This window comes from Arvicola amphibius, chromosome X, assembly GCF_903992535.2.
Source record: "Arvicola amphibius chromosome X, mArvAmp1.2, whole genome shotgun sequence".
NCBI lineage: Eukaryota > Metazoa > Chordata > Mammalia > Rodentia > Cricetidae > Arvicola > Arvicola amphibius.
This window is the reverse complement of record NC_052065.1, coordinates 91,534,578-91,557,100: the sequence shown is the minus strand read 5'-3', so window position 1 is coordinate 91,557,100 and position 22,523 is coordinate 91,534,578. Positions and strand designations below refer to the sequence as shown.

Here is a 22,523-nt window from a genome sequence, read left to right as displayed (position 1 = left end):
AAAAACTTGATCCAGGTTTAAAAGGACAAAAGACCTACCTGGGCAGCGATGGCACAGCACTCAGGAGGTAGAGGCAGGCAGATCTCTGAGTTTCAGGCTAGCCTGGTCTAGAGTTCCAGGACAGCTAGGGTTACACAGAGAAATCCTGTCTCAGAAAGGAGCATTCTCCAGCAAACTCTAAAATCACGAAGAATGTCAAAGAAAACACACATTCTTATATAGTCGCACACAAAGAAAACCACTTAAAAATCTTGGAATGCATCATAATTTATGTTGAAATTGTACATGCTTACAACCACACGTTTTACTTTGAAGGGCTGAACTTAAATGCCAAACAGTGATGTAGGAGGCAAAATTGGTTCAAAAGGAATAAGAATTTGGATCCCCAGGAATGAGTGGCAGAAACCCAGGAGGCATTATGCATCATATAATTCAGATACACGGCACAGAATTAGATTGCTTCTAATTCTCAGCAAACTTCAAATACCTTAAAGTCTTTCCATTGTTGCTTTGTTTAAAATGTCTTGGAAAAAAATAAGATATACATTGGACAGGGAGACACCAAAGACAAACTTTCTGCAGAGAAATCAGATGTGACACAGACCAAGTTGCATACATTAACTAACAGACATTTTATTAAGTTCTCAACAAGAGACTATAACACCAAATTGTTTAGCAGAAATCTGTTCATTTGAGAGACCAAAGGGATCCAAGAAGATGAAAATTAAATACTTAAATAATCAAAAGGCACTAAGACACCACCTCAAACCCACCGCCACAGTGGTAATAAGCTAAGGAAGACTATACTACAGCAAGGTATCTAAAGTGAAAGTTAGCAGCTACACATCAAGAAGCAAGTCTGTCTCACAGAAGATTATGGTACAAGTACAATGATCACTGAGTTCATGATATTTTGGGCTAGGAAAAGGTCAAGACGGCTGAAGGTAAAGCCAAAAGGAAAGGACCAGGTGTAGAGAATTCAAGCTATAGAGTTAAACAGATAGCAATGGATCAGGCTTCTTCCTCCCAAAGGTTAATTACTGCATTGAGCTACCTACCCCTGCCTAACAGGGTGCTCAACTGCTGGAACTATATGTTCCAGGATGCTCAGGGCTCTTGCTACAGTTTAGCACAAACCTCTGAAAATGTATCATATATGGGCTGACTTTGTTGCTAGTCATTCCGAATGAAGAAAAACCCCAAAGCATTCCCGAGCAATGGAGTATGAGCTCTATCAATGTCCTATGGACCTTGTGGAATATTCTCAATAGTCTATACATCTTTCAGCAGCTGACCTCTAGTTACAGCTGCAAGGCTCACAAAATAAACAAGCAAGACAGGATGAAACAACACAAGTAGGCCATCCTAGCAGTTAAGCACAATCTGTCCTTCTCCAATTTAGGCTAAATTCTAATGTATCTAATGTGGGATGTAAAAAGCTACGCTGGAGCAAGCTGGCTCTTCTGCTGAACTCAAATACCAAGAAACATGAGGGGTGGGGTTGGTTTATTTTCAAGAAGCTTCAGAAGTTATCCTGTTATAAAGGAACATGGCTGAACAGGTAGGAGACAGACTCGCCATTGTGGGTTCTTCTGATGGCTTCTGCAAGGATCATGGAGATGTCAATCACCTATAAAGGCAAGAAATGTACCAGGTTAGTATGCAGGGAGTTTGCTGGTCCATCTGCAGCCTAGAAAGCACCCTTACTAAGAATCTAGCACTCAGCTCTTCCTTTTTCACTATAGTTACTTAGAAAGAGTTGAGATGCTAGTAATAATGGGACAAATACAAGATCATCAAAACACTGACGCTGTACGTGTAGTATGAGTGTATAGCACCTGAAGAGATGGCTCAGCAATGTTCTTCTAGAAGATTAGAGTTCAATTCTCAATACAATTCATGTAGCTTACAACCACCTGTACCTCTAGCTTCAGGGAATCTGATGCCCTCTTTTAGTCCTCTGTAACAACCTGTGGGCGCGCACACACACACCCACACACAAAATAAATGAATGAATGAATAAAATTAGCCAGACGGTGGTGTCACATGCCTTTAATCCCAGCACTTGGGAGGCAGAGGCACGCAGACATCTGTGAGTTTGAGGCTAGCCTGGATTACAGAGTGAGTTCTAGGACAGCTATGGCTTCATAGAGAAATGTCTTGAAAGACAAAACAAAAATCCAAAACACAAAACACTAACAAAAATGAATACGCCTGTAATCATAGTACTTGGGAGGCTGGGGCAAGAGAACTGCAATGAGTCTTAGTCTAAGCCCTAGTCAACAATGTGCTCTGTTTAAAAAAAGCAAAAAATAAATTCACAAAGACGCTTTTTTTAAGCCTCTGAAATTCACACACACACAATCTAAAAAATGTTAATTAAAAAAGTACACAATGCTGGGTGCGGTCAGGTACACCCTTAATCCTAGCACTCAGGAGGCATAGGTAGGTAGACTTCTGAGTTTTTAAGGTAAGTAGGACCTTACCTTAAAAAAACACAAAACAACAAACAAACAAAAACAAAGAAGGAAGCCAGGCCCTTAGCTTCTTGGGAGACTGAAGCAAAATGATTTCAAAATCGAGGCCTGCCTGAGCTACAGAGTGAATTCAAGGCCAGTCTGGGCAAATTAATGAGAGTATACCTTAAAAATGTACAAAGAAAGTAGGGCTCTGGGTCCATTCTCAGTGCCAAAAGAAAAAAGGATGGCTTCAGAAATCCAGTGGTACAGTCCTTACCTACAGGAGCAAGACTCTGGGTTTCATTCCCAGAACAAAACAATAACAGATAAACCCATTATTCACACATCTGACTTAACATGCTACTACCTACAAAGCACTGAAGAAAATGTTTATTCTGGATTAACCCCAGTCACCTGGATTTTGGAGCAGTGCTTCATCTTCTCCTCCTGAGGTATGGTATTCGTGACTACTACTGCTTCAAAGCATGCGTTGTTGATGCGAGAAATGGCTGGGCCAGAAAAGATTCCATGAGTCAGGATAGCATAAACTCTGGTAGCTCCAGCTGAGAGAAGTCTAGAGGAAAAACGCTGATTAATCTGACATGCAACTGCAGAATCCGAACTCTAAAGAAGAAAGAGTATTAGTCTGTCATAGCCGAACAGTGGCTTAAGTAGTTTAAGCACAAACTTATGCTTCACAGGTCTGGAATCTGACAACATAGGTTTCATTTTGAAACAATTTTTTCCCTGGCTGATAGTATGTACCATTTTGTGGGTTCACATAACCTCCTAGTAGTACACATGTAAGGATAGTATAGCAAGCATCTTTTTCTAATAAGGTCACTAATTATAACATGAGAGTCCTATTCTCAAGATCTGATTATTTAAGCCTAAGTGCCCCCCAAGGGTAATCTGCAAAACCACACCTGGGGCAAGAAGTCAACATATTAATTTTAGGGGGACACAGTACTGGTCACATCAAGGAGTGAAGTCTGCACTAAGCCTTATCTTAGCAGAACTTACAAAATTTCCAGGGTTAATCTGTGTTCTTTTTCCTTTCTGGCTGGTAAAAAGAGAAATGTCCTTCAATGTTATCTGGAAAACTACACGATAAAGATATGGTACCACAAAAAAAAAAAAAGATATGGTACCACAAAGACTAAAAAATCTATAAACCTGAAAATAAGCTTAACCAGGAATACTCGCATTTGACTGTGCTTGCTGCCCAGCCTGCTGACCTGAATTTGATCCCTGGGACCCTCAGGGTAGAAGAAGAGGACCATTCCAAAAGTTGTCCTCTGACTTCTACATGCTTGCCATGGCATGTGCATGTAAGCACACATACAAAATGAATAAATATGTAAAGGACATGTTTGGATTTCTAACTCATCAAAACAAAAGTCAACAGTGTATAATAATGTAAATATAATTAATGTTGCTGAATTGGATGGTTAAAAGGGCAAATTTAGCATCTAGAAGTTGTTTTGACTACGCTTGAATTTAATGACTTTGAGTTTTATAATGGCAAACATAATATATTTTCAGTAAAAACTAGATGTGGAATTTGGACCTTTCCATGATCTAGCAACGTGTGATCCAAATACTGACTCACCACAGCTCCCAGTCAGCCACGTCATCATAATGGAAACAACCCAGTCTGTGGTAGATTGTATTACTAAGAAAGGACTTTGGAAGATAGTTTATGTGATAGACTTGACTTTTGATAGTAAGGACATACTTAATATAAAAGCAGTGTCTCTTTATAAAAACTAAAAATCTGAAATGAGAAATACTTATTCACCTGTATGTATTAAAAGCTTACATGATCAAAATATCCCAAAGCTATTTACCCCCTTCAGTTGTATTTCAAAAGAAAATCGGCAAAGCAGTAGTTAGCTTCTTCCTTCAACTACTAGCCCAACACCCTGCACTCACTTGTCAGCGGCATGGCAGATTGTACCACAAGTGTCAGCCATGTCGTCCACAAGAATAGCCACCCGATCCTTCACGTCTCCTACCAGCACCATGCGGTCCACTTCATTGGCCTTCTTCCGCTCCTTGTGAATCAAGGCAAAATCCACATTCAATCGGTCTGCAATGGAGGTCACTCTGTAAGATAGAGGTCCAGAGTTAAAGATGCCTATGTGGCTTCCAATGCTGAAAGTGTAGTTCAGTGGTTGACAGCTTTGTCTAGCATGCATGAGGCCCTGGGTTCCATCTCTCTAAAAGAAAGCAACAATCATTGACATCTCAAAAAACGAACATTACAAACTGGATTTTATGGATTAATGCCTCTGTAATATCAATGGCAGTATAGGAATAAACTTCTACCATTCATTCTGGGGATGGGGTAGACATACCCTTCACCAATCCTGGGAAGCAGTATATGCTAAGGTACATTAGTTTAACAGATTGAAGGCAGAAGGAAAGAGAGATCTTATTAGCTAGTGCAGGAGTACATAGATTGTCCCAATCCCATCATGGAAGACTTGTGGTTCTAGAAACAAATGATAGGTGAATCTGAAGCTAGGAGTGGAGCAGTGTCCACCCTTTCAATGCACGTCCATACACTCATCTCCCACGACGGTGATGAAGCACCATCAATGGTAAATAGCAACTGTGCCTGGTCACCAAGCTTGGGATTCCTTCTACAAGTGCTAGAAAGAAAATTAAACCAATTAACCAGACAAACAGGGCATGTTGCTACAGCCCAAATTATCAAACGCAAAGAGAACTTTTCTTAAAGATAATACAAGCCACATTAAAAGCCTGGTTAGAAGATACTGACAACGAGATACAACATATTCACTCAAGGAGAAAGTCACTCAGTGCAAATGACAATAGGCTACCCTACCCCTGTGATGTGTGCTCACGCACCAGTGCGTAATCTTTGTCACAAAGAAAAGACTCATGCTTCAGACTTAAGTGTTTTTAAATGTAACATTGATCAAACTTTAGTACTATGCCCTATTTCTTTTGTGAACAGAATTTTTGCTGAACAGGTCAAGAACCTCTTACCATACAAGATTTGAGCCATAACTCTAGGCAATGCTTCTACCTGGATCTAAAGGAACCATACCTTGTGCTCTCTATTACTACTGCTTAGGCATGTAACAGAGGTAACTAATTTACTTGGAACCATGACATCCAAGACAAATGCATGACCAGTTATCGCAAGTGTTCCAAACTGTTCATGCTCACTGGCCAACACATTCAGTCTCCAACAAAGCAGAAAAGGGCTGGGAAAGTAACATGTACACCCTTGAGTGGAGAGCTACTGTGAAAATTACAACCACACTGGTACCCTTACCTACTCCCCAACCCTGCCAAGACAGAAGTGAGCAACGCTCAACTGGAAAATCCTCCATCACTATGAGCTAATTAGAATGAAGAAGAATTACAAACTAATACCAAACTTTAAAAAGCCTGTTTGATTATTTCAAATTAATTATTTTCTAAGTCCCTAAGAAAGATGTGAAGATGATGCTTAAGAAGTTAAGATGAAGTGTGACCCGCCTATATAGGGATGTCTTTATACTGTAACCTGAATAAACAACAAGTTCCCAGGTTATCACTTCCACTGAAGTTACTGAGATTAAAGAGATGCTTGAGAAAGATTTGAACTTTTTGAATTTTTCATGATTTGTGTCACTTTTGGCAAGTTCTAACAGTTTTTTCTACTCATCTGAGCCTTGTAGTCCTTCACTTTATTTCCACAATAAGAATATGGGCCATATTTTTTATAAGCAATCCACTAAGGAAATCAAGGCTCTAAATCTACATTATTTGAGCTATAACTGCTAATCCTTAGCAATAAGTTGGATTAAAAAATTTAGGGTCCTGGCTTTAAATTAAAAACCATACTTTATTTCCCATTCTGTTTAGTAATTTAATCCCAAGGATCAAATGGCCTAACCAACAGCTTTGTAAACCTTATTTACCCATCAATATGGAATTTAAGAATAAACCGATTGCACATGAAATGTCCTACCCTTCCTGATAAAGTTACAGCAGTGTTAACTCTGCAGTGCCAAGTTACTGATGTTAATGTAACAGTCATGGTAATGACTACTTAGGGCCCTGTCTACACTGCCTTCCAAATGACTCAAGCCAGCACAGAGTGAAAACTATATCCAACCCACATTCTAGCCATTGGCACATCCAATCTGAAGTTGTGAAAAGTGGCACGTCGATGGGAGAACCCCATCAGATGGGATATTACCATCTGAAAGATTTTAGCAGCACATTATTTTTGAAGAATAGTATCACAAACATACCTCTTGGCTCCACCAGCATCAGGTGAGACAATAGTACAGTTTCTCCACTCAGATATGTTCTCCCTTATCCACTTTAAGACAGCTGGCTCTGCATATAAATTGTCCACTGGGATATCAAAAAAGCCCTGGAAAAAGGGTCAAGTTTAGCTTATTTATTTCATTTTCTTCTCTTCCATTTATGAAAGGCTAACATAAAGAAAGTGGATTCACAGATAGGTTTCATCTAAGGTATTTGCTGTCAAGTCTGATTGATGACCTGAGGATTTTGCTCCCTGGGATTCACATGGGAGAACTGACTACTGAAAGTTCTACATACACATGCTTCCAACACATGTACATCCATGAACAAAAATCAATCAATGTAATAATAAAAAAAAGGTTGGTGAGATGGCTCAGCAGGTAAAGGAGCCCAAGTTTGATCTTGAGAACCTACTTTTGGTAGGAGAAGTCCTGTCAGTTGTTCTCTTACCTCCACATGCAACACAGCATGCATGCATCCATGCACACATACATGCACGCACACAAAATTTTAAAAGGAACAATTAAGTTAATGGAAAATACCTTACTACAATATTCAAAGTATTGGGAAAGTTAAGCCCAAGGTAGTCCCCTTTCCAGGCAAGATCAGCAATATCAGGCCTTAGCTAACCCACACCTAATCACAGGAACAAAAACGAGCCCTGTAAACAGTCAAGTTCAGCCAAGTACTATGGACTGCCAAGCCAGTATATTCAAACTCACAATTTATATACACTGTTTTATGCCACTTGGCGTTTGTGCTGGCCAAACTGATGAAGCAGTATAAGCAATATGGCATAATGGCATATATATATATATATATATATATATATATATATATATATATATATATGGTAGCAACTGCTTATAGTGAATGATTATACAGAATAACCAGAAATCAGGAGATAGGTATATTAATTCTACTTGATACAAACCAGTTGCATTTCTCAGTTATTTCTTTTTTTATAGGATGAGTACACTCCTGTCTCATGCACCTCCTTGTATTGCCAGAAGACTCAAATGTTAAGTGCCGAGAATTTATACTTTTTATTTGTTTTATTTTTGGAGACAGGGTTTCTCTGTAGCTTTGGAGCCTGTCCTGGCACTAGCTCTTGTAGACCAGGCTGGCCCTAAATTCACAGAGATCTGCTGCCTCTTCCTCCCGAGTGCTGGGATTAAATGTGTGTTACCACCACCAGGCTGAGAGCTTATACTTTTTTTTTTTTGTTTTTTGAGACAGGGTTTCACTGTAGTTTTTAGAGCCTGTCCTGGAACTAGCTCTTGTAGACCAGGCTGGCCTCGAACTCACAGAGATCCGCCTGCCTCTGCCTCCCAAGTGCTGGGATTAAAGGCGTGCGCCACCACCGCCCGGCGAGAGTTTATACTTTTAAACAAGGTTTATGCTACAGCACAGGCTGTCTTGGAATTCAGTTTCCTTGGCTGGACATCCAGGTGCTAAGATTATATATATGCAACACCATTTGTAGCAGAAAGCTTTTTTAGAAAGCATAAAATAAATGTGGCGATTGATTTCTCTTGCTCTGGGTTTCTATGAAAAATCTTTAATGCCTGCAGCTCTAATTTAAGACTGATTACTCAAGGGGAATAATCTTGATAATAGATTGTATCAGCTACACCAGTCTTCAGCCAAGTATATCAGAATTAATATTTTAAAACCATAACAATGAACACATATTATGCTCAGAAGTAACTTGTCCAAGGTTATGAAGTTAATGTGCTAGTATGTCTAAGAAGCATCCAGACTAGTTGTAATCCTAAAGCCTATGTCCTAGCCATAATACCAAACTGTCTTACTAACTTCTAGCTTCAGCTTCCAGTCTCTAGAATGCAGATGTGCACCACCATGCCTGGCTCTCCTCCCACCTTTCTAACTCTCAGTACTTAGCTTCCTTCCACTGGTACCTGAATTTGAGATGCATGTAGATCCATGGTGATAATATGGTCCGCTCCTGCGACAGATAGCATATTTGCAACAAGCTTAGCTGAGATGGGAGCCCGGCTCTGAATAGAAGAAAAAAGAAAAAAGAAAAGCCAAGATGAAAGCAGTTCATTTGCTTGAGAAACATTTACCAAGTACCTATACTGTAAAGACATCAAATCACCAAGAAACTCATACAGTATGGCCGTTGATCTTGTAGTCTAAACTGGCTTAGAAAAGTCTTGACCCTGCTGCCTCAGTCTTTTGAGCGCTGGGATTACAGGCATATACCATTTCTGGATGTTTCCCTGCCCACCTCTTTATTTTTTTTTTAGGTTTTCTCTCCCTACCCCCATTTTTTCGAGATAGGGGTTTCTCTGCATAGCCCTGGCTATCCTGGAACTGGCTCTGTAGACTAGGAAGGCCTCAAACTCAGATATCTACCTACTTTTGCCTCGCTCGGGCTAGGATTAACCAGATAATAGGTTGCCAGAATACACACTGCCTTTAATCCCAGTACTTGGGAGGCAGAGGTAGGTGGATCTGTACAGCCTGGCGTACAAACCAAATTCCAGGACAGGTTCCAAAGCTACATAGAGAAACCCTACCTCGAAAAACCAAAAAAGAAAAAGAAAAGATATATAGTTTAGTAGCCGAGCACTTGTTTAGCATGTGTGAGGCCCTAGTGTCCAATAGCACAACACACACACACACACACACACACACACACACACAAACACAAAAGCATTCTGCTGCAAAGGATTGCTGGTTAATCTCCTTTGGGAGGGATAGTTTTTTGAGACAGGGTTTCTCTGTAGCCCTGGCTGCCTTAAAATACACTCTGTAGAGCAGAGCAGGTTGGCCTTGAACTCAGAGATCTACCTGAGCCTGCCTTGGCATCCTGAGTGCTAGGCTTAAAAGCGTTTGTCAACACCACCCGGCTGTTGATTAGTCTTAACAACAATCTGTCAGCTGAATGAAAGTTAAAATGACTTAAATAAAATATGCAATACAAAATACCTGTGAGTTCTGGGACAGGCTCCAAAGCTACACAGAAAACCCTGTTTCAAAAAAAATCATTTTTAAATGCTCTGATATAACTGATAGTAATGTTCCTCTTTACCCTCTGTTAAAAAGATTCTGGAGCCGGGAGGGGGCAGTGCACACCTTTAATCCCAGTACTCACGAGACAGAGGCAGGAAGACATCTGTGAGTTCTAGGCCAGTCTGGTCTACAGAGTGAGTTCCAGGACAGCTAGGGCTGTTATACAGAGAAACCCTGTCTCAAAAAAAAAACAAGATCTGAACTGAAGGTACAGCTCAGTGGTAGAACGCTAGCCTAGCATTTAGCTCTGAGTGTGATTACCAGCACTATTTTTAAAAAATCCATTCATACCTTATCCTTTTTATCCTGGCGGGCATAAGGGAAACATGGGATGACTGCAGTTACCCGGCTGGCTGAAGCAATCTTGCAAGCATTAATCATGATTAAAAGTTCCATTAGATTGTCATTTATCTCACCACACCCACTCTGAACAATGTAGACATCCTCTCCACGTACACTTTCTCCAATTTCCACACTAAAATAGAAAAAGAGAATGAGCATAAACAATAGATGTCATGGCATCAGTATTCAGGCATGCTATGCATGGGTTATAGCTCCACGTGGATACTGATCACTTCAGACCTAAGGGAGCAGTATAACCAGAAGCAGCTCATTCCAGTTCACTATACAAAAATATTCTGATCTTATGAATGAAGACACAGCATGAAAAAATTAACTTTAAAGTAACTTTGACTTTAAAGTAGAAAGTTAACTTATAGAAGCAATTGCTAATATGGAAAAATCAAAAATCCCAGGATAGCCAAAACAATCCTGTACAATAAAAGAACTTCTGGAGGCATCACAATCCCTGACTTCAAACTCTACTGCAGAACTTCAGTACTGAAAACAGCCTGGTATTGGCATAAGAACAGACAGGAGGACCAATGGAACTAAATAGAAGACCCGGATATCAATCCACACATCTTCGAACACCTGATCTTACTTATTTACTTACTTACTTATTTATTTACTTATTTACATACTTATTTATTTATTATGTATATAATATTCTGTCTGCGTGCATGCCTCAAGAGAGCACCAGACCTCATTACAGATGGTTGTGAGCCACCATGTGGTTGCTGGAAATTGAACTCATTGAACTCAGGACCTTTGGAAGAACAGGCAATGCTCTTAACTTCTGAGCCATCTCTCCAGCCCCCCGAACACCTGATCTTTGATAAAGCAGCAAATAATATCAAATGGAAAAAAGCATATTTAGCAAGTGGTGCTGGCATAACTGGATATCAACATGCAGTAGAAAGAAAATAGACACATATCTATCACCATGCACAAAAGTCAAGTCCAAATGGATCAAAGACCTCAACATATAAAGCCAGCCACACTGAACCTCATAGAAGAGAAAGTGAGAAGCACACTTGAACGCATTGGCACAGGAGACTACTTCCTAAATATAACCCCAGTAGCACAAACAATGAGAGAGAAACAGTTAATAAATGGGACTTCCTGAAACTGAAAAGCTTCTGTAAAGCAAAGGATGTGGTCAACGAGACAAAACAACAGCTTACAGAATGGGAAAAGATCTTCACTAGCCCTACAGACAGAGGTCTGATCTCCAAAATATACAGAGAACAAGAAATTGAACACCAAAAGATCACATAATCCAATAAAAAAATGGAGTACAGACCTAAACAGAGAACTCTCAACAGAGGAATCTAAAATGGCTGAAAGACACTTAAGGAAATGTTCAACATCCTTAGTCATCAGAGAAATGCAAATCAAAACAACTCTGAGATTCCATCTTACACCTGTAAGAATGGCCAAGATCAAAAACACTGATGACAACTTATGCTGGAGAGGTTGTGGGGAAAAGGGAACACTTCTGCATTGCTGGTGGGAATGCAAGCTGGTACAACCCTTATGGATGGATGTCAGTGTGGCAATTTCTCAGAAAATTAGGAAACAACCTTCCTCAAGACCCAGTAATACCACTTTGAGTATATGTCCAAAGGATGCTCAATAGTGCCACAAGGACATGTGTTCAACTATGTTCATATTCATAGCAGCTTTGTTTGTCATAGCCAGAACCTGGAAGCAACCTAAATGCCCCTCGATTGAAGAATGGATAAGAAAAATGTGGTACATTTACACAACGGAGTACTACACAGCAGAAAAAAATAACGACAGCTTGAATTTTGCAGGAAAATGGATGGAGCTAGAAAACATTATTTTGAGTGAGGTAACCCAGACACAGAAAGACAATTATCATATACTCACTCATAGGTGGTTTTTAAACATAAAGCAAAGAAAGCCAACCTACAAATCACAATCCCAGAGAACTTAGACAACAATGCGGATACTAAGAGAGACTACATAGACCTAATCTACATGGGAGAAGAAGACAAGATCTCCTGAGTAAATTGGGAGCATGGGGACCTTGGGGGAGGATTGAAGGGAGGAAGGGAGAGGCAGGGAGGGGAACAGAGAAAAATGTAGAGCTCAATAAATATCAATAAAAAACTAAAAAAGCAACTGCACCATATAACTTCATATGGTGGCCATCAGATATGGTATCAAATCTGTTATCAATGGTGACTATTCTAGTCACACATAAGGAAAAGTAGGAATGAATCACCTCTGTTCTGTACCGATGCTGCATAGAGAAGACAGCATCTTCCCCACCATAGCGACAGTTCACTCAAACATAAATACTCATGCTAGAACTAAGGTACTCTACTAGGAATATGCAATGGTGAATGAAACAGATGCAGGCCCTGATCTCATTCTGTGCTAACTACTCTGACCTAAGTAGAAAGCCTTGTTTAATAAGAACTTGCAAAGTGGTCTGGAGGGATGAGTTAGTCCTTAAGATCATGAATTGATCTTCCAGAGGACATAACTTCGGAGGTTTCACAATCACCTCTAACTTCAACTCCAGGGGCTCTGACACCTTTGGCCTCTGTGGACGGACACCTGTATTAATATGTACATACTCCTACACAAACACACATGACTACACAAGAGAAATATTGGGGCTGAAGAGATGGTTCTCTCTTGCAGAACCTGAGTTCAGTTCCTAGCACCATGTCAGATGGCTTGCAAGCAGCTGTTACCCCAGCTCCAGTAGGAACTATATACATGTGGTGTGCATATATACATACAGGCAAGCATTCACATGCAAAATAAAAATCTTTGTAAAGATAAATATATTTTTGAAAAATCCAAAAGTAGATTACTCTATTAAGTAGACTATATTTTATAAAAGAATGAAAAAAAATGCTGATCCTTGGTTTTCTACCAATAAAAACATCTAAAAATAAAAAGGGAGGGAGGGATGTTCAATAGGTAAAGTGTTTGTGTGTCTCTCATGACCCAAGTTCAATGCCTGGAATCCATGTAAAAGTGTAGTAAGAGAAACCAATTTCACAAAGTTGTCCTCTGATATTCACACATATGTATGTGTGAACACACAAATAACAAACAAAAAACTTTTAATTAAAAATTACAAAACTGGGCTAGTGTTGGTGGTGTGTATCTATAATTCCAGGGCGAAGGACACCAAGGAAGGGTAATGGGGATTTTAAAGGCAGGATAGTTACATTAAAAAGAAAGAGACCCTGTCTAAAAAAATAATAAAAGGCACTGGAGAGCTGGCTCAGAGGATAAGAGCACTGACTGCTCTTCTAGAGGTCCTGAGTTCAATTCCCAGCAACCACGTGGTGGCTCACAACCATCTGTAATGAGACCTGGTGCTGTCTTCTGTCCCACAGGGATACATGCAGGCAGAATATTGTATATATAATAAATAAAATTAAAAAATAAAATAAAATAAAAATAAAAATTTAAAGACAAGAGAAAAAGGAAGAAAAATCAACAAAACCAAAAGCTAGTTTATATGAGAGAGAAAAATCAATACCTATTGATAAACCTCTAAGATGGCCAACAGAAACAACTGTGTAGGTAGGGAGGTGGGGAGGATCATCATATGGAAAAATTAAATAAAAATTAGGCAACAAAACTAATACTAAGCTTAATCTGCAAGAGAATTAATGCTAATTTTACAGTCTTCCAGAAACAGATAAGAAAACAGGTTCCAATTCAATTTTATCGAGGCCAGCATTACTCAGATACTAAAACCAGATAAAGTCAATATAAAAAAATAACATTGAAAGACAGGAGGAGAAAAATAAATGTAGTCATGACAGAGCAAATAGAAAAGACCCTTTATATCTTGATGTTTTTATCTGTGTCAATATACTGATTGTTACAATATACCATAGCTTTACAAGAAACTATAGTTGGCATAAAGAATTATACCCAGAAAGTTATAAAGGAGTAAAATATATATTGCATATTTTCTCAAATCTACTATTAATACAAAATTCTTTTTGTGACACTGGGAATAAAACTCATTATTTTGTACATGATAGACAAGTGATCCACCACTGAATTATACTCTCTGCTCGCAAAATTCAAATTTATTTTGATTTTTTTTTCAGACAAGGAAGGACTCATGTAATTCAGAATGGCCTGCAATTTATTACAGAGCTGAGAATGACTTCAAACTTCTGAGTCTCCTGCCACCATCTCCAAACGCAGCACCATGCCTGTTGGTTCAAAATTCAGTCTTGAATTGGTGCACACCTATAATCAAGACACTATGCTGAGAGCAGCTTAGGACAGACAGTGAGCTCCAGGTTAGTCTGGGCCACGGTTTGTGATCCTGTCTCCAAACAACTAACTAAACAAATAAATAGTAAAAATAACTGTGCATCATTCTACCTGTGTATATCACGTAACCATTACTGCATCTCTCAATTAAGGCTGAGGTAAGAGAAGCATAAGAAAATGAAGGTTCTTTTGTGGTCAGTCAGAAGAACCTATTCTAACTGTATTTTCTGAGAGACTATGGAATGCTGTGAGGGAACTTGGGAGAGTTCCAATTTCTGCAGTTAGCCTGAAAATTGCCCAGCTCAGAGTCAGATTTGAGGGTATTTAGTGAAAAGTAATGAAAGCCAAGGCTACATAGCCTGTCTCAAAAAAAGGGAGAATAGTTCACCTCCAAGTATTTTCTCCCTAGCTTGTCACCTACAGTCTTTATACTCCTTGGATATATCTTTTTTCTACTTCCTAATATCTGGAACTATAAATAAATTACCCACCAGTAATTTATTTATAATAAATTCCAGGGTATAATAGAGTGCCAGGGCAGCCAGGACTACAGAAAAATCCTGTGTGTGTGTGTGTGGGGGGGGCACTTACCCATTTTTTAGGTCACCAATTACAATACTTTTCCTGGTAGTTTTTATTAACCATTTAGAACCATTAAAAGAACAGAGCTAAGGATGTAGCTCAATTGGTAGGGTACTGTTTCCCCAGTATACAGAAGTCTTGGTGTAGATCCGACCTAGGTGTGGGTGCAGCCTTAAATTGCAGGGTGAGGCAGGAACATCAGGCTATATAAGAAATTTGAACATAGCCTAAAATTGTCTCTAAAACAAAACAAAACCGAGAACTTGTGTATCTCAGAGGTTAAGAGAGGTTGATCTTGCAGAGGACCCAGGTTCTGTTCCCAGCGCCCACATGGCGGCTCCCAACCATCTCTAACAACAGTTCTAGGGATCTAGCGCCCTCTTCTGGCCTCTGTAGGCATCATTGAGCATAGCGTGTGGTACACAGGCATACATGCAGGCAAACCACTCATATGTGGAAAATAAAATATAAGAAAAAAAAGTAACATAAAACTATCCATTACTTATTCTCAATGGATCTTATTTGCATTCTGGATCAAACATACTTAATATAAATTTAGCTGGGTAGGACGACACATACCAGTAAGCAAAAAACTCTGGAAGCTGCAACAGGAGGACTGAGTTAGAGACCAGCCTAGGATACAAATTAAAGATCCTATGTGAAATAGAAAGCAACAACAACAAAACCGTGGGCCAGTGAGACGGCTCAGCAGGTGACGATACCTGCTGCAGAGCCTGACAACCTGAGTTCAATTCCCAGAACCCCTGTGCAAGAAAAGAACTGACTCCATTGTGCCCCTCAATAAATAAAATGTAATAAAGAACTGTTAGGTGTGAGCAAGATAGTCCAGCTCATAAAGCTGCTTGCCAGAAGCCTGATCACTTGAGTTCCATTCCTGAAATCCACATGGTAAAGGAAAGAATTGACTTTCCAAAGTTGTCTTCTGACCCTCAAACTTACAAATAAATACGTAAATTTTTATTTTTAAAAACCACATTTATAACAGAACTGAACACTGACTAGTTCTTCAATATTTAGGAATTAGTATTTTTTAATGTGTGCATATAGTGTGTGTGTGTGTGTGTGTGTGTGTGTGTGTGTGAGAGAGAGAGAGAGAGAGAGAGAGAGAGGACAACTTTGGTCCTCACCTTCCACCTTAAGACAGTCTTTTTGTTGTGTATAGGGCTGGCTAGCCTGTAAGCTTCCAGGGGTCCCTGTCTCTACCTCCCATCTTCCCAAAGGAACGTTTGTGGGTGCACGCAGCTTTAACTGGGCTCTGGATTCAAACTCAAGCCATGTGTTTATTTCGAGGCTTCTATCACAAAAAGTTAAATAGGGGCTGGAAAGATGGCTCAGTGGTTCTTTTTTTTTTAATATTTATTTATTTATTATGTATACAATATTCTTTCTGCATGTATGCCAGAAGGGAAGAAAAGGGCACCAGACCTCAATACCGATGGTTGTGAGCCACCATGTGGTTGCTGGGAATTGGACTCAGGACCTTTGGAAGAGCAGGCAATGCTCTTAACCACTGAGCCATCTCTCCAGCCCAGCTCAGTGGTTCTTAACTAGAACCTGGATTGGTTTCCAGCATTCAGTCAGTCACCTGTAACTCCAGTTCTAGGAAATCAGACACTTCCCTCCCTCCTCTGTCTCTCTCACACACGCACTTTTAAAAAAAGGTTAAAGTGATTCTTCCAATTATCCTCACCATTCTGGCTTGTCTCTTCAAAACACTTGGTCAAGTCACACTGCTATATAATTGATAAATTCTGAAAATATTCTTTAAAGTTCACATAGGACAGAGAGGTCCAAGGAGGCCTTTCTACAAGAACTACTTGCATGTGTTCCAAATAAGGCTTAGAAAGGCATGGTACCATATAGGACTCACTCACTGACCTCATGTTTATGGTCACTGAGCACTTCAAATGTGGCTAAGACAGCATAAGGGGCTAAGGCAAGAGGATCCATAAAGGTCATCCTGGGCTACAAGGAAGTTTGAATTAGTTTAGATTACCTGTGACTTTGAAAACAAAACAAAGCAACCAGGTTGACCAAGCACCCTGAGATCAGCCTGCTTTAGCCTCGGGAGTATTGGAATTAAAGGTGTGGTCTTTACTCTCACTTCCTTGAGAGACTAGATTGCCTGATAAAGTGCTTTAGTTCTGCGGCTCAGGCATTCTAGATCAAGTATTTCCAACAATTGAGCAACTTCAGGAATGGCTAAACCTGTCCACTCCTCTCGTGCATCTCCCCTCTTTGACCCAGATCTCCTTTCTCCTGGGAGAGAGAAGCTGGGCGCACTGATTTCCAATAAGGCCAGCTTTGCCCTCTATGTGTGCTATCAGAGGCCTACCTATGGTTTCAGTAAAGGAATACCATGTGCTCCACACATTCACTTACAACTGCCAGGTTGTTTGATTAGGAGTTAGAGAACAAACAATTTCACAACGGACCCTAGACAGTCTGCTAGGCTTAAATGAGTCTTCAAAGCATTCAAAGCAGGGTGGCTTATCACCTTATACAAAGCTGCAAACATGAGCCAATACAAAAAACACCCCCAAAATTACATTTTTCACGCTATTCTTTATCACTGTGTAAATGACCCATCCATAAAACCTTTGGGAGTTTCTATATGGAAGTCTCTAGAGAGCTGTAAGAAAATAAAAACATGTTACTTATGCCTCTATCCCTTCAGCTGCCAGAAGCCAAGGGATACAGATAAAGTAAATCTAAACAAACGTACTGGCTTTCTGACTCAGAGACCTGCCTTCCTCTGCCTCAGGAATGTTAGGTGTGTGCCACTATTGCCTGGTTTCAAATTCTTTAAAGCAGATGGGTTATTAATTATGAAACCTCATAATCTAGATTTTTCCGGGAGAGAAAACATTTTATTTGTCAAAATAAAGTCCAGCATTTTGTACAATATGGGAAAGGACAAAGATTTCCAAACAAGAATAATTATTAACAGTTTAAACATCTAAAACTATATGACAAATATAATAGCATCATTAGAGGTTAGTCCTTAAGATTTGTATTCTAGGGAAAGCGACAGTTCAAGAGTCCTTAACTGAGTATAGTGGCACACACCTTTACTCTCAGCACGGGTAGGAAGAGATGTGAGTTGGGAGGCAAGCCTGGTCTACATAGTGAGCTTCAGGACTGTTAGAACTAAACAGTCTCAAAGGAGAAAAGGAAGGAAGGAAGGGAGGGAGGGAGAGAGGGAAGGAGAGAGAGAGAGAGAGAGAGAGAGAGAGAGAGAGAGAGAGAGAGAGAGAGAGAGAGAGAGAGAAACTAAGAGTCTCTGTTTTGTTCTTCTAGAAGACCCAATGTCCCATCAGGTGGTACCGGTAACCCCAATTCCAGGGCATCTGGTGCCCTCTTCTGGAATCTGCAAGTGTCCAAACATGTGACACATGCCCCCCCAACACACAAACTTACATATAAATAAAACAAAATCTTTTAAAAAATTATGTTCTAGCCTGGTGTGGTGTCCACACCTTTAATCCCAGCACTTGGGTGGGAGGCAGAGGCAGGCAGATCTCTGTGAGTTTGAGGTCAGCCTGGACTACAGAGTGAGTTCCAGGACAGCCAAAACTACAGAGAAACCTTATCTCAAAAAACCAAAACCTAAAACAAACAAACAAAAAAACGTTCTGAGGTCGGGTGTGATGGTGCAGGCTTGTTAATTGTACCAATGAAGCCAAGGCCAGCATGGTCTACATAGCAAGTTCTAGGCAGCCAGGTGTGCTCCAGGCTCCCCCACCCCACATAAAATAAAGCACTTAGCAACTCAACACCCAACCTCCACTAACATTTTTGCTTAATAACCAACATTTCAGTCATTTTTCAAAGCCAAACTTAAAGCTAAAACTTATATTCAGGGCTGGAGAGTCAGTTCAGTGGTTAAGAGCACAGGCTGCTCTACCAGAGGATTCCCAGACCCCACATGGCACTTGACAGCCATCTGTGATCCGGTCCCAGGGATTGTAGTGACATTTTATTTGTATATGAATAAACAAAGCTTGTCTGAAGATCAGAGAGTACAACAGCCCCACTGGTCACCCTTACAGACCAGAGAGCAGTAACTCACCCCTTTAATCCCAGCCCTAGAGAGGATTATAAAACAGGAACAGACAGCTCTCAGTCTCATTCTGAGATTCCTGAAGGTAAGAGTAGCTGGCTGCTCTGAACCCCAATTTCTCTCTGAGTTTTTATTAATCGTGCTTCCCACGTTGCGCCAAATGAAGTACGATAAATAAAGATAGATACTGGGGTTCAACCTGAAGACCAGAAAAGCAAAGCAGCCAGCCACTGGCTCTTACCTCAACCTCAGTCCAAAAATGGTGATCCTGCCTCCTGGGCACCTCAGAATGAGACTGTGACTGAGAGCTGTGTCCTCCCATTCTTCAGGCATTTATTTATTAAAATAAAGTGAAATGCCACTCCGAGGAATCTAACCACTCTCCTGACTTTAGCAAGCACCAGGCATGCATGCCAGACATATCTGCAGGCAAAGCACCCACGCACATAAACTAAGAAAACAACAACCTAAACGCCTTACTCAAGTGGCTTGATCAAAATCAGGCAGTAGAAAACCATGTCGCTCTCTTCTCCCATGACCACCAACCCACATATAACCCCAGGTTCTGCTGTGTTGCAGTATGCAGAGGGCAAAGGATTAACACAAGGACAGAGCAGTCATTTCGTTTCTGAAAACAGGGGAAGAATCAATAACCAAAAGGGTAAAGAAAACCTCTAAAATGAGAAACACTTTTATTCCCTAACTAAACGATCATTCTCAAAGTCTGGGGCTGTTTTCTTGAGGCCCAGGAATAATAACGGTCAGAGGTAACAAGCAGCTTGCACTCCTCTTTTGACTAAGGTATTTATGGCCTGGTTACAGATGCTTGTGTTTGCACTGTCATTTGCATCACAATTAATAGCATACTAATCCACCCGTAACAGATTAACTTTAGCTAGGTCTAAAAAAATAAATAAAAAAATAAAGCTATAGCCAGGCTGTGGTAGTGCACGCCTTTAATCCCAGCACTAGAGGCAGAGGCAGGTGGATCTCTGTGAGTTCAAGGCCAGTCTGGTCTACAAGAGCCAGTTCCAGGGAAGGCTCCAAAGCTACAGAGGAAACCCTAATTTGGAAAAATAAAAAACAAAACAAAAAAAAGTTATATTTGGAAATCACTTTGAAGATACAAAACATTCATAAAAAGTAAATCTTGGGCTGGAGAGATGGCTCAGAGGTTAAGAACACTGGCTGCTCTTCCAGAGGTCCTGAGTTCAATTTCCAGCAACCACATGGTGGCTCACAACCATCTATAATGAGATCTGGTGCCCTCTCTGGTATCCGGGCGTACACGGAAGCAAAATGTTGTATACATAATAAATCTTTAAAAAAACAAATTTAAAAAATAAAAATAAATAAATCATAAATATAAACATAATAAATCTTAAATATAAAATAAATTTAACTGATCATTAGTTTTTTAAAAAATGACCCCTAACAGATGATGTAAGATTGCAGGCTGTAGGGATAATGATGGCTCCTGCCAGTAATCCCATTACTAAGTAGGCAAAGAGGCAAGAGGATGACATGTTAGAGACCTGCAGGTGATTCCCCCTCAAAAAGCACCCTAAAAACAAAAATAAAAAAAAAACAATGAAAAAAAGAATTATGGCCTGTGCTCTTATCTACTGTGGGAAAACAAAATACAGTGCATGAGACCTAGAACGTTCCACATACGGCTGGAAAAGGCACTGAAGTAGGTAACCTCTCACATGGTCCAATAGTGCACGTGGACCATGAAATTGGGGCTAGAGAGCGAGTTTTGTTAGTAATTATTTGAGAGAGGATCTCACTATGTGGTCCGACGAGTCCAGAATTAGCCTCAAGCTTGTGGCTGGCCATCCTCCTGCTTCTGCCCAGTGGTGTGATTACAGATTACAGGTGCGTGACACTACGCACATACGCACACCAGTGCTGGACGAGGAGTTTTAAGGCAAAACATCAAAAAAAAAGGACCCTCAAATTTCAATTCACGTATAAGTCGTTCCTACATCCCCACGCATGTAACACCGAGAAGAGGCGTGCCTGTAGCGGCATTGGGAAAAGTCAAAAATTCCAATTCCACAATTTAGCTTTCCCCAAGACTTTCGGGATGACTCAGGCTGAGATGCTGAAGATCAAGGATGCTGAGCTAAAGCACCACTTCATCCTTACCACCTCGATTTAAGTTAAGGGTGGTTCCAATTCCCCGACAGACAGATTGCGAAGATAGAAAAAGCCGACGCTTGATAATCGAAGGGCAATGGTAACATGTTCGCATACTCAGAATACGCTTCCCTTAAGACCAAACCAGAACGCCGCGGTTCGAATCAAAAAGCTTTCCGACTCTAGGAGAAAGACCACGAGGGGGCTATCAGAACGCGGTAGGTTCTCTGATGTGTACCAGTCAAAGCGCCCCAAAGCGAACCGAATCCAGCCTAGTGGCTCCACAGTTAAGAAACAAGCCACGTGTCCCCCCATGGCTGAAACTAAGCGTTGGTACCCCTCCAGGAGCTCCGGGGAGTCCATTGCCCGCCCCCGTTAGATCCTCCATCCCCAACCTTCAAATGTAACATCTACTCCTGCCCCCTCCATCTTGGCTCCACCTAGCCGCAAGGCAAGGATAAACGCGACCCTCGGGCGAGGTAAGATAACGGAACAGCTCACGGGCAAGCTAACCTCAGCGGTCCCCTTCTGCCCTCCCTCAGGGCAACCGAACTCCCGCGGCTGCTCCTTCCCACAAGGTCCCGCCACCCGGGCAGGTGAGGTGCACTCAGGATGCCAATTTCGTCCTTACCAGGTCTCCTGGTTGCTGAATTTCTTAGTCACCACCTTGCCTAGCTCCAGGCCCAGGCGGTCAGCAATTTTCTGGGATAAGTCCTGGTGGGAACTCCCGCTGAAGATTTTGATATTCGGCATTTTGGGCAACTACACGGACGCGCTGTTTGCTCAGTGGTTACCGCCGCTGCGGAGACTGGATACGAAGTCAGCCGGTACCCTGAATACCTACCGCACCGCGTTCCTACTCCGCCATCTTACATTCCCGCCCAGAGCGGGGCTCTAATTATCGAGTGCCGAGGGGGCGGGATCACAAAGTAAGTGTCCCACCCAGCCTTTTCGGATTGGCTGAGCCGGAATGAGAGGCGGAGTTTTCCGGTAACGTTGCCGCCCAACTACTCTTTCTGACAATTGGATGGGGGGGGGGAAGGCTACGAAGTAGCCCCGCCTCCTGCTAGCACCCTGTTAGGGCAATGCTATCTGGAAAGCGTGGAGCAGGTTCTCTGGGTGTGAAAAGATGTAGGTGGAGGAATTTTACAGACCCGTTGGGCTAGATCTCCGCCCCCTCCCCAAAATGGGAAATCATCCGTATTGTTTCTTTTGTTTCAGATCAAGAAACCAAATCCATCCCTGTTATGCATTTTCCTTTAAATATATCTGTCTTAGCGGGATGTGAG

The 22,523-nt window shown here is 41.0% G+C and overlaps 1 protein-coding gene across 1 annotated transcript; it reads right to left on the bottom strand.

The window, feature by feature from the left end:
• Positions 1–613: 613 nt before the first annotated feature.
• Positions 614–22,117, bottom strand: Prps1 (phosphoribosyl pyrophosphate synthetase 1). Its single transcript, XM_038316381.2, has 7 exons — positions 21,866–22,117; positions 10,089–10,272; positions 8,678–8,776; positions 6,737–6,861; positions 4,395–4,568; positions 2,874–3,033; positions 614–1,630 (listed from the first exon to the last, which is right to left on the bottom strand). Exons 1-7 carry the CDS (start codon positions 21,985–21,987, stop codon positions 1,538–1,540), a joined length of 957 nt encoding a protein of 318 aa, XP_038172309.1. The 5' UTR covers positions 21,988–22,117; the 3' UTR covers positions 614–1,537.
• Positions 22,118–22,523: the final 406 nt, after the last annotated feature.

Excerpts from the sequence above, each read along its gene's own strand:
- Prps1 (XM_038316381.2), bottom strand. The coding sequence starts at position 21,987 with ATGCCGAATATCAAAATCTTCAGCGGGAGTTCCCACCAGGACTTATCC. Across the intron at positions 8,777-10,088 it reads GCCAGGATAAAAAGGATAAG|AGCCGGGCTCCCATCTCAGC; the intron begins GTATGAATGGAT and ends TCTTCTATTCAG. Across the intron at positions 4,569-6,736 it reads GATGCTGGTGGAGCCAAGAG|AGTGACCTCCATTGCAGACC; the intron begins GTATGTTTGTGA and ends TCTATCTTACAG.